The 11,306-nt window shown below is 33.8% G+C and overlaps 1 protein-coding gene across 3 annotated transcripts; it reads right to left on the bottom strand.

The window, feature by feature from the left end:
• Window positions 1-2,505: 2,505 nt before the first annotated feature.
• On the bottom strand, window positions 2,506-11,086 carry LOC110628573 (serine/threonine-protein kinase 38-like). Of its 3 annotated transcripts, XM_021775318.2 has the most exons (14): window positions 10,803-11,084; window positions 10,404-10,704; window positions 9,999-10,173; window positions 9,527-9,610; window positions 9,202-9,443; window positions 8,861-9,083; window positions 8,417-8,496; window positions 8,055-8,139; window positions 7,063-7,194; window positions 6,858-6,971; window positions 6,711-6,758; window positions 4,317-4,401; window positions 3,155-3,211; window positions 2,506-3,053 (listed from the first exon to the last, which is right to left on the bottom strand). In XM_021775318.2, the coding sequence occupies exons 2-14, from the start codon at window positions 10,625-10,627 to the stop codon at window positions 2,932-2,934; spliced, it is 1,671 nt and encodes a 556-aa protein (XP_021631010.1). In that variant the 5' UTR covers window positions 10,628-10,704; window positions 10,803-11,084; the 3' UTR covers window positions 2,506-2,931. The 3 variants fall into 3 exon arrangements, with proteins under 3 accessions (XP_021631010.1, XP_043805006.1, XP_043805005.1); XM_043949071.1 differs by lacking the exon at window positions 10,803-11,084 and having other exon boundaries at window positions 10,358-10,499; XM_043949070.1 differs by lacking the exon at window positions 4,317-4,401 and having other exon boundaries at window positions 2,961-3,053; window positions 10,803-11,086.
• Window positions 11,087-11,306: the final 220 nt, after the last annotated feature.

Raw genomic sequence — 11,306 nt, 5'->3', positions numbered from 1 at the left:
TTATTAAGTCCGTATACACGTATGTACTAGCGTAACTTTCTCTGTCGGACAGCCATTTAATTATTCGGCGTACATGTCGGACAGACATTTAATTATTCAGTGTGTATGTTATAAGACTGCAGGATGACTGGACTACCTCTTATCACTTGATCAGACTAGACTATTTTCTAGTGGATCCGCACGTGTGGTCAGTCCAGTCCTTTTTATGTCACCAAACTGGAGCGCGCAATATTAAATTGGTCCTTGAGAACGGCCTAATGAGTTTTGGACTTATATTCCTTTTCAGGATCCGATCTCACTCGGATAAAAAGGTCTGACGATGATATATCATTTTTATTTTTTGAAATCAAAGATTTCAATTTTGAACATTCTAATTTGTATTATTGTATGAAAATTTTAATGTTGCAAATGTGAGTGGGTGACGCAGAGCATGATGCTTGCTTAATTTTCCTAAGTTTAATTAATTAATTATGAGAAAGCTCCAATGGTTCTGGTAATTAAATGGGTCATGACTTGATTAATATACTCATAAATTTAAATAAATCTAATTAAAGAATTATCAATAATTAATCATAATTGATTATAAATATCAGATTTTGGTACTTTCTTGCTTAGAAGATTGCTTTAGCAAAATATGCCAAAAGCGGAATACGTAAATCCCAGTTGCAAACCCTAAATTAAAACTATATAATTTTTAATAAGTGTAATATTATAATTAATAAAATTTATTAAATATGATTACTTAGTATTAATTTTGCATCATAAATTATCATTATATAGATTGAGCAATATTATGATAAAATTGTAATATTAAATGGAAAAATAGAATTAAAATATAGTAATATTTGTAGTAATGATTAATATTATTTAATAAATGAAGTTGTGAGAATCTCACATCAGCCCACAAAGGAAAGTTAATTGATTTTACACATTGCTAGCTCCAAATTACTTTGATTATTTTGGATTAAATAAAAATTAGTTTAAAAAATTATTTAATTTAAATTTAATTAAATTGTTATAATAATTATAGAGTTTATTCTGAATTAAAAAAATTATGAGGAATTAGTGAATTTATAAGAAAAAATTAAGAGTACAATTATAAAAAAATACATAAATTAAAATTTTTACAGACATTTTTTTATTTATAAATAAATAATTCAGAATTATTAAATAAGTTAACAATTTAGAATTAATTGAAAATAAATTTAAAAGTTATTAAATCAGCTTATTAATGAAAAAAAAAGCAAAAATAACTTATATATGTAATAAAATTGAATCTCGACTTCCATCGGCATCAAAATTGTAAAACAAAAAATGCCTAGCTAAGATAGAATCTTTCCCAAGAGGGTCAAACCTTACAAACTTGATGAAGAAGTCCAATGACTGGTCAACAAGACTTGGCCTGCTGGATTTGATTCCTCTGTTATTCTTCTATACTTGCCAAAACCTTGCTTTTGATTCATTAAAATAATAATAATAATAATTTTATATATACTTCTATTAATTTAATTAAAACGAAATAAATATTTATCAACTAAAACTTTCTATCACAACCTAAAAAATAAAAAATAAAATGCTCATGATAGAACTTCCAATCTCATTTGTCACTTATCTCAAAATTCGTTGATTATATCTATTCGACGATACTAATTATTGTAATAATTAATTATTGTTTTAATTGTGAATAATTATTTAATTAATAATTAATCAAATATTATAAAAAATAAAATTTTTTTGTAATATACTCTCTCAATCATTAAATACTGCATTAAAACAATAAATGTTAATTTCAAAATTTTCATTCAATATACCCTCTCTCTCTATATATAATTCATTAATATTTAAGATATAAAATTGAGTGTATTTTAGTAATTGAAATGGATCGGAAGCGTGGAAATTCAGCAACCATTATTGATTGAAGATTCACAAGAAATGCAGTCTTCAGAAGCTGCATTATAAAAAAGGAATAGTGGAGAGATGTATGAGAGTCGGTGTCAACTGTATATGCTTCAACTTTGCTCATTTGCATTTTGAAGGATTCTCCAGATGAGCAGACCAGTCAAAACGTCAATGTTGGTTCAACAATTGATTTTTAATTCCTGCAATGACGTTGACTCCACATGCCCATAATCTGTCGACAGATGGAGGTTCATGGCCAGCCATAGACCCAGCAATCGTGACCTGGGCAACCCTAATCAGAATATCTGGGAATGATCCCCCATCATAATTTGGCTATCAACAAGATTCCAAATACATGTATCAGTATCCATTACAAAAGAAACCTAATCATGCCTCCTTAGTTTAATTAATATAGCCATTATAATTATTTATTTTAGGAACTATTGTTCCTTGATCTGTGGAATAATCATTTGGAATGATTTGGCTGTCTTCGATTTTTATTTGAAATTAAAATTAGCGTCGTTACCTCATTTACGAAAAGCATTGATTTACAAAATCCTCATCGATCATAAGCATCATATTAATTCCTTAGACAATACAATTTCAATCAGAGGTCTATTGAATCTCCATTTAAAAGAGCACACGTACACGTATACATGGTAAAAGTAGTTTATTTTGTACAACATTTTGTACCCTGCGGTAAATAATAAATAAATAAATAAATTACATTTCGACAGTAAATGAATTAAGTATATTGTATATTCGTTTTGTCCCGTTTTGTTTTCATCTTCATGAACTAGAAGACTTGCGGAACCATTCCTCAAGCTGGGTGAAAGCTAAATAGTTTGCTTCAAGATCCAGCACTTGCATATAGCCTTAAGAGATTGAGCCTCTCAAACTTGCAACTGTTAGTAGAGAAACGTATCCAAATATGGAAACATTAGAATTCAAACCTAATCATTGGAGGTCAAATTGGAGTTTGGGTAACATGATGCGACTCCTCATCAGACAGTAATAAAGAGATTGGCAAGGTTACAAGGAATCCTTCTTCTTTTCAGATGCTTCTAGTTTGGGAGGCAAGAGGTTCAGAAAACTCCCTTGAACAGATTGTTCACTAGTAGTATCTGATGATTCCGATGTCTCTGATTCTGCATCTGTTCAAGTAAGCCACAAAAAGATTTGAGAAACAAGATATGATGTGAATAAAGACCACGACAAAAGATCTCAAGAAATATCAATGGGGAACTCAGCCTACCAAAGAGCGTCTTGACTGATGGCCTCTTTGGTTTGTTGTTTTTCTTCTTCAAGTCAGCTACGAGGAAAAAAAAGGAAATAAACATATTGATCACAATAAAATATAATCCTAAACTGAAGTACCTACGCATAATATAGCAAAAAAAAAAATGCAGGAGGCAAAAGAATACAAGCCTATTTATAGCCCTTCACATTTTTCAAGTATCTTATATAAATCTTGTATCACTTGGAACACAATGCATGAACAATAATCTATTGAAATATTTTGGCAGTTCTATGAAGAGAAGCAAGAGGAAGGACAGTTCAGAAAATCATTCCAGTTTGAAATCCTTTTATGAAGTGTTCTTTTTTTATGACTCATGCTCTCTTTCTTGTTTAAAGGTTTTCACCGAGTGGTGAGAACCCACACCCTATGAGTAACGAAAAATTTGTCAGGAATTTGAAATGAAAAAAGTTAGGCTACAGTACAACCAAATTAATTCAATGAATTGAAATAAGATTTTTGCCATATCCATCAAATAAAATCTGTTAAGTTCAAGTTCCAGTAAAATACAGGGCCAATGTCGAAATAAGCTGAGTAATATTTGTTATACATTATGCATGTAACGTATTGAAACAAAGAATCAATTAAATATAGGTATACATGGCTAAGCTTCTATTCATGAAAAGATCAGTAAATCCCCTTTTCTTCACCCCCAATTTTCTTTTTCCAATTAATATGCTCAGGCTCTAAGCACATATGGGAATTCCCCATATGCTCTTATATATTGGTTTCATGAGAAGACCACACAAAGAATTTTAATTATTAAAAAATACTGAACACACATACTTATTGAAACTGAATACATAACAAAACCCACATGATTCAAGTAAAGATGTTCTTACTTCTCATATGAATGGGCACAACCAGGGGATGCAAGAGGAGGCCAAAATTTATGAAATTTTTAGTAAGTGTAATGAAATCTTAGTTTTTGTTAATTTATCCTCTTCAAATTTTTATTGGCCCCTCCAAATATTTTTTTAAAAAAAATTTAATATATAAAATAAAATTTTAATTATGAATAGAAAAGATAAATATCAATTTTATGAATATTATAGCTGGCCCCTAAATAAAAATTTGCTGGTTTCGCACTGCTTATATGAATATGAAAGAGCAAGATTACCCATTCCAGGCACTTGATAATCATTCACAATTTCAAAGTTCTTATATGTGTAGCCCACAAAATTGAGATCTTTAGATGACAGCATCTGCAGAATAGATAAGTCCAGAATGTGAGAAAAAAATAAAATAACAAGAGAAAGAAGGGTTTAAACTTTAAAGCACCAATCTGACTCCTAAGGAACCAAGAAGTAACAAGATAATCATGAGCACTAAAAAAGCTAAGGAACAACTGTGGATGCTTCTTATGCATTAGCTCATGAGATGCTCACATAACCAGGAACCAGGCAGGCTATAAACAATTCTTCAAAATGGATTCATGAATACTTAATTCAGGATAAATCAGTTTCTCAGCCAAAAAAAAGAAAAAAGAAAAATCAGGATAAATCAATAAAAATAAGCTCCTCAATTCAAAGTATTCAGATAAACAGGTGTTAAGCTTGGTAATACACTTTATGCAATCCTCACACCTCAACTAGCATTTCATGGACCTCCTTATTCCTTCTTTTGAACTCTACTGTACATTGAGTTAACTCTCTCTCGTCCTTATGCAATCCTCACACCTCAACTGGCATTTCATGGACCTCCTTATTCCTTCTTTATAACTCTACTGTACATTGAGTTAACTCTCTCGTCCGAGGAGAGAGTTTTCTTCTCGGGAGGTTTCAGCCTCTTTTCTTCTGGTCTAGCTAATGTTTGTGCCTCAGTTGGAGGTTGTCTGCCCCTTCAGGCTGAGGGAACCTCCTCCCGCCTATTTGTGGGTTCGCCTCTCCCCACCGGGCGGCGATGTAGATATCGTTTTTTCTTTTGGTTGGCATCTTGTTCTTTGTTGTTGTTATTTGGGTTGTATGCTTTGGCTGTTCAAATCGGGAGTATTTTCCCATTGGCTTTTGAGTTGCCCTTCTTGCAGGCGAGACGGTGGTTGCTCGTCAACATCACAGATGAGTACACCTGACTTTTCGTCTGCTCGTTTTCTTCAAGGGTTCTTTTTCCGTGACCCAGACGGAGAGGAGGTGGTGTGACTGAGGATGAGATCCTCTATTTAGAACCGGCCTCTCTCTGTATTCGCGATTTGGCTGCATGCATGCATTTGGACCTCTGCCTCCACCCTCTGCTCAATCTGAAAGTTAGAGCTGGTGGGTTGAGTTCTTTCCTCCCCTATGCCTCAGTGAGATTCGTATGGCCTTCACGGCAACTTTAAAGGTTTCTGTCATCATGCTAACCGAAATCTCGTTCAGTAGAGGTGATTGGTTTTCCTCTAGAGTTATTAGGAGGTGGTTTTTCTTCCTTCAACCAAGTCTGTTTGGGTCATGATAGATCTAGGGTGCTAGGGTTTTGTCTTTTTGTGCTTTGTTTTTATGAGCCTTAGTATCCCTTGTATTAATTCTCTTAGCATGGGCTTGTATGTTTATTTTGATCATGTTTTCTATTGTAAGCCCATGGCTTTGATATACTTTTCAATGGGTTGTAGTGTTTCTTCTCTTCCAATGAAATCCCTTTTATCTTTGAGAAAAAAAAACTAGCATTTCATGGTGCTTACAAACAATACATATACCAATTTCGATGCAGTTTCTATTATATATTCTCCTACAAGGGTTATCCACTATTCCTTTATAGGATGTCCCAAAATGTAAGCCAGTTTCATATAGCAAAAAAAAGTAGTGGTTTTCCTAATCTACTCCTCATTAACTCCACAGTAAATTGTGACATTAATTGTAAGTTGTAACTATATGCTACAAAGCAAACAATTATATGGAAGAGAAAAATGGAATTTTTTTTTCAGAAAATAATGAGGGGTATAAAAGGAAGAATAAAATGAAAAATGTGAGATTGCAAAGTAGTAATTATGTTTTCTTAAACTGTGAGAGACAATGAAACTAACAAACTTTTAGGATAGAGGATGTATCATTTAGTAGAGAAGAAACATACATAGAGGATTCATTTGGTTCATGAAAAAACATGGAATAGGATGGAAAAAAGAGTAGCAACCCTGCTTTAATGAGGAACAATTATTTCACAGTACAGCTAAAATCCTTGGTCATCCTTCTTACGTTATAATCCTACCCACACATTCGAACACAAATGAACAAGGAATCTTTAAAACCCTAGGATCATTTGCAAAGATTGTAAGGCATTAACTAAAATCCTCATCACACCAGCTAGCCCATGAACAGAACTCACATAAATTTGGAAGAGAAACTACTATAGTAGCTTAAATTTTATTGCTTTAGCATCAAAATAATAAATCTTGATTACGCTTCAAAGCTAAATAATATTTTGAAGGAAATCAACAAAACTTCATAGCTGAAGAAAACAATAGAATCTCATATAATACAGACAACAATACCATGTGCAAGGTGAAGAAAAATAGCAAGTAGCATAGGCACATTTAACTGACCTTTCTCCATGGACCGCTTTTTGTAGTAGCTTGAGTCTGGTTCTCAGACTGCCAACAACAGAAAGCAGAAAGAAGACAGTTATAATGAGCACATGGGCCCTGAAACATTATTCATAAACTCAATAAGAAAAAGAAACATATCAATACTTCTTCAAACTTCTCAAAATTTTGAGTATCTAGCTCATCCTTGACCTCCGGGATAAATGCAGCTTCCATCAGATAAAGCTTATCCCATTCGATACCATTAAAAAAAGGATGAGCCTGCAAAAGTACAAGCAGAATGAATTCCTTGTGTTTGCTATAGTTTATCTGACAAATACAAGTATCCAGAAAAGGACACACCATACAACACCTTTATTTCAGCTGCGCCTTTTGTTCCCAACCTCTCGCTGACATTACACAAGAGTTTGCTAATAAGATCCTTTGCCTCTGGAGATAACTTTGCTTCTTCTGGAAATTTCAAATGAGTTCTCCAATTTACTATCTGCATAAAAACCAATAAAATTATAAAATTAATTTTCTTCTATTATCCCCTTCTTTAAAGGTTCTTTTAACCTTAATTTATGAAGAAAAAGGGAAAGGGCAGTGGTGGTCTCAGAGTTCACAAATAACCAGCAGCACTAGGAAAGATAAATGCATCTATCCACATCAGAAGTTGAATTTAGAAAAAGACAGAAGGGCAATAATAATGTATGAAATATAGTCAAGTACATAGTGTTGAAAGGGGAGGGATCTAGCATGAAATAATTTAGAAACAAATCAAATCAACATTGTTGAGAACAGAACCAATAAGCAGGGGCGTGCCTTTCAGGATAAATGCGGATGAACATGCATTAATTAACTGGTGGTCTGGAGATCATCCAGTAAGATGCATTTTGCAAAGATATGGATCCTTACATTATAAAAGTTATAAATGATGCAGAAGCTTCACAAACCACATAATTAAATAGACAAATTAGCCTCCTGCAACTGCAGCAGTAAATTCTAATTACTTTTAAGCAATGATGCAGACAAGAAATAGTAAAGCATGATCTTAAATGTTATACAGATGAGGAATCTACAACAAATTAGGAGCCAAAATAAGAGCAAAGTTGACTCCAAAGTGGTCGTCTATTGTGGGGCATTTGTTTTCAGATTCTACCTGATCATAGCAATCAATCACTAAAGAAAGGAAATAAAAGAAAGCTATTTCAATATGGAAGTATGTGTGATTTCATGTGTATGAATCAACAGCAAGATGCTGCATGAAGCCTCACTATCATTCAAATTGAGCTGCAAACTTGCACAAATTATATAAAATGGCACAAGATTAGCAAGAGGAAATTTAGCAATGCCTTGCTCTACCTTCCTACAGGTTGACATAGGATCATCTGAATAAAAAGGTGGGTAGCCCACAAGCATTTCGTACATAATAGCACCAAGTGACCACCTGTCATTTCATATTAAATAACAATTAGTGCCACAAGCATAAATTTTAAACAAAATTGGGGGGGGGGGGTGTCTGACTGTGCAAATCTGATAGACATTGGCAACTAAATGAATCTCTCCGTTGCCAATAACAGTAAAAGGCATTATTGGTCCTGTATGTAAATTTGCTAAGTTGCCAAATGCCAGCAGATCCAATTGAACCTAATTTTATAAATGGAACAGAAAGCAAATGCATCACATCTAAATGTCCCATGAACAGAACTTGCATGAGTGCTCACCAATCACACTCCATTCCATAACCTTTCTTCAGGAGAACTTCTGGAGCGATATAGTCAGGTGTACCAACAGTGGAATAAGCCTGCAATGGCCACATATCAATAATTATCAGAGAAAGATAAGAGGAGAGAGGAATCAATCTGAATAAATCCAATCTCATTTTAAACAATGGGAAAAACAGCGATTTTCATTTAAAATTTTCCATCATCAACTTTATTGTAGCATATTTTTTTGTTGAGTAATAGCATAATACACATTGTCATTTGAAGATTACATGTCTCTCAAATAACCAAGAAACAGATATCACAACTGAAAAGATAAACCATCCACATAAACTTGATCATGCCAATATATAAACTAAAAAAAACTCTGGCGAACTTGGGACAATGCGTAAGTGCACATTCGAACAAACACAGAATTTAGACGAATAGCAGCCTATAACTTACAAGCATCCTTCTGTTCTTCTGCCAATGTTGTAGTTGCTCCTGTTGCGTGCGCTTTGGAGCTTCTGGCCTTTCTTCATTCGGTCCAGTCCCATTAGCACTGTTGTTCACTACTGAAAAATCCCCTTCTTGGATGGTACTGCAGTCTAATGGTTTACATAGTCCAAAATCAGACAGCCTCAAGTGTCCATATCTATCAAGTAGCAAGTTATCAGGCTTGATATCCCTATAAAACATGATAACGACAAGTTATGTTAAAGAACAGTAATTTAGAGTCCAATAAAATCATTTTTCTTAAGCACACGTAAAAGAGCATTGTCAAATTGTTATCTTTAACCACAAACCTGTGGATGTAATTGTGCTTATGGATAGATTCGATAGCTAAAACTGTTTCTCCAACATAAAATCTAGCTTCATCTTCTGTCAAGGTATCTTTTCTCATAAGTAAAGTCATCATATCCCCACCAGGCAGGTATTCCATGATAAGGTACAGAAACTCTTCATCTTGAAAAGAGCAATAAAGTTTTACAATGCAATTGCTGTCAACCTCTGCAAGCAAATTCCTCTCAGCTCTCACATGCTCAACCTAGAAAAGATCAAAGTCAACTAATAATAAATATACTATGAAAACTTGAACGTTATCATCATGTCGGGAAGATAAATGCACACTTGGCCTCTACGAAGCATCTCTGATTTCTTTAGTTTCTTCATGGCATACACATGATCTGTTGTCTTTTCCCTACAAACTCTAACCTGCGTAGGAACCATAATTTAAATTAATTATAAACTTATTGCCAAAAAGCAGCAGTGATTAAAATTCTTGGCAAGATTTTTGAACCTGGATCTTAGTCAGAAAATAATCCACTCTCAAAACATATCGTCAAACCCATGTAAGGAATTAATAGCATATAATGATATAAATATGAAAAAAAAGACAGATATTGACTATCAGGAAGAAATTAAAATCTATAATAATTCAGCAGGATTGATGTAATAGCCAGTCATATAACATAAAGGGGATAGAAGGGCAAATACATACTTAATAAAGAGAATGATTAGACACCCTCAAAGAAATAAACAAAATCTACAACAAGATTGTAAAACTACACTGTATCACTAAAGAAGGGAGAAAGATGCATACCTCCCCAAATGCACCCTTGCCAATCATTGTTAGTAATTCAAAGTCATCGACACCCATTTTATGCCTCTGCAGGCGCATGTATTCAGTTTCTTTCTTCTCCAAAAACTTAAGTAGGTTGTTCTGATCTTCCTCCGACACATCAGCATCAGCCAACTTCTTTTCCAGTGTAGTTCGTCTATCATAACAAAATCACAATTAAAAATACACACACAAAAAAAAGCTTTTTTGGTTATAATAGCTATCATAGATTCAACCCTACCATCAATCCTATAAAATTCTACATTCCAGGACCATTCAAAAGCCAACTATGTAACCTACATTTGGACGATTTCACATCAAAAGTTCACCATTATCCTTACCAGAAAACTAAAGAATGTTATCTTTTAAGAATAAATGGAGGCATACCGCTCCTTCCTCTCCTGCAGATTCTTCATTTGCTCCTTGTAATGGTTCTCAATATACTGCTTGGCGGCAGCAACTTTCTGCTTGGTGATGTTGGAAAGAGCTTCCTCATCTTCTGGCGACATCTCCTCATCCTTACTTTCATCAAACGTATTCTTCTTCCTAGAAGAAGCCCTCAGCTTGTCCCGCGGCTGAAGCTTCTGAAGCCAACTCCTCGCTGAATCCATGTGAAACCTCAAAAACTAACCCTCCTCAGCCACTATCATCTATCATCACCTCCGTTCCTATCTTTTACCACAAACTCCTGCACAAACAATGCACAAAATCCTATCACAATCGAAAAAAAAGAAGGCGAACAAAATCATAATCCGGCAGAAATCCAATAAATGGCTATACTATAACCTTGTAGAGTTAGCAGGAAATGAAAGAAAAGCGAAAAAATGAAATGAAATCCCTAAGGAAGAAGACGAAGAGAAACAGATAAATCGGAATCAACGCGGAAATTGTGTTGAGTGAATGATCAAAGAGCGGTATGGCTATTTATGAATGTGATGCTATGGATGAAAGGAATAAGAAAAATGGAATGAATTGATGCAGAGAAAATTTGTTGAGAATAATAAAAAAGAGAATTTCTGTTGATGTCCGCGCGATTCTCTGAAATGGGGAAGAAATGGAGCAGGACCTTCCATTTTATATATAGTTTTCCCATGTTCTTGTGATTTTTTTCCTTTTTTTTATATTATTTTAAAATTCATTCAAAAAATAATTTTTTAAAATTAAGATTTAAGTGATGTGTTGGCTGCACTGGATCTCGCGCCTAAAAGAATGATCCGATAAGATTCGTTGGGCGGCTGCTTTCGTCGTTCAATTCAATGTATATAATTTGATTAAATAAAAAAAATCAGT

The sequence above is a fragment of the Manihot esculenta genome, chromosome 12, assembly GCF_001659605.2.
Source record: "Manihot esculenta cultivar AM560-2 chromosome 12, M.esculenta_v8, whole genome shotgun sequence".
NCBI classification, from domain to species: domain Eukaryota; kingdom Viridiplantae; phylum Streptophyta; class Magnoliopsida; order Malpighiales; family Euphorbiaceae; genus Manihot; species Manihot esculenta.
This window is presented reverse-complemented; position numbering and strand designations above follow the sequence as displayed.

Excerpts from the sequence above, each read along its gene's own strand:
- LOC110628573 (XM_021775318.2), bottom strand. The coding sequence starts at position 10,627 with ATGGATTCAGCGAGGAGTTGGCTTCAGAAGCTTCAGCCGCGGGACAAG. Across the intron at positions 7,195-8,054 it reads CTATGTCAACCTGTAGGAAG|ATAGTAAATTGGAGAACTCA; the intron begins GTAGAGCAAGGC and ends GTTTTTATGCAG. Across the intron at positions 6,759-6,857 it reads ATTTTGAGAAGTTTGAAGAA|TCTGAGAACCAGACTCAAGC; the intron begins GTATTGATATGT and ends TGTTGTTGGCAG.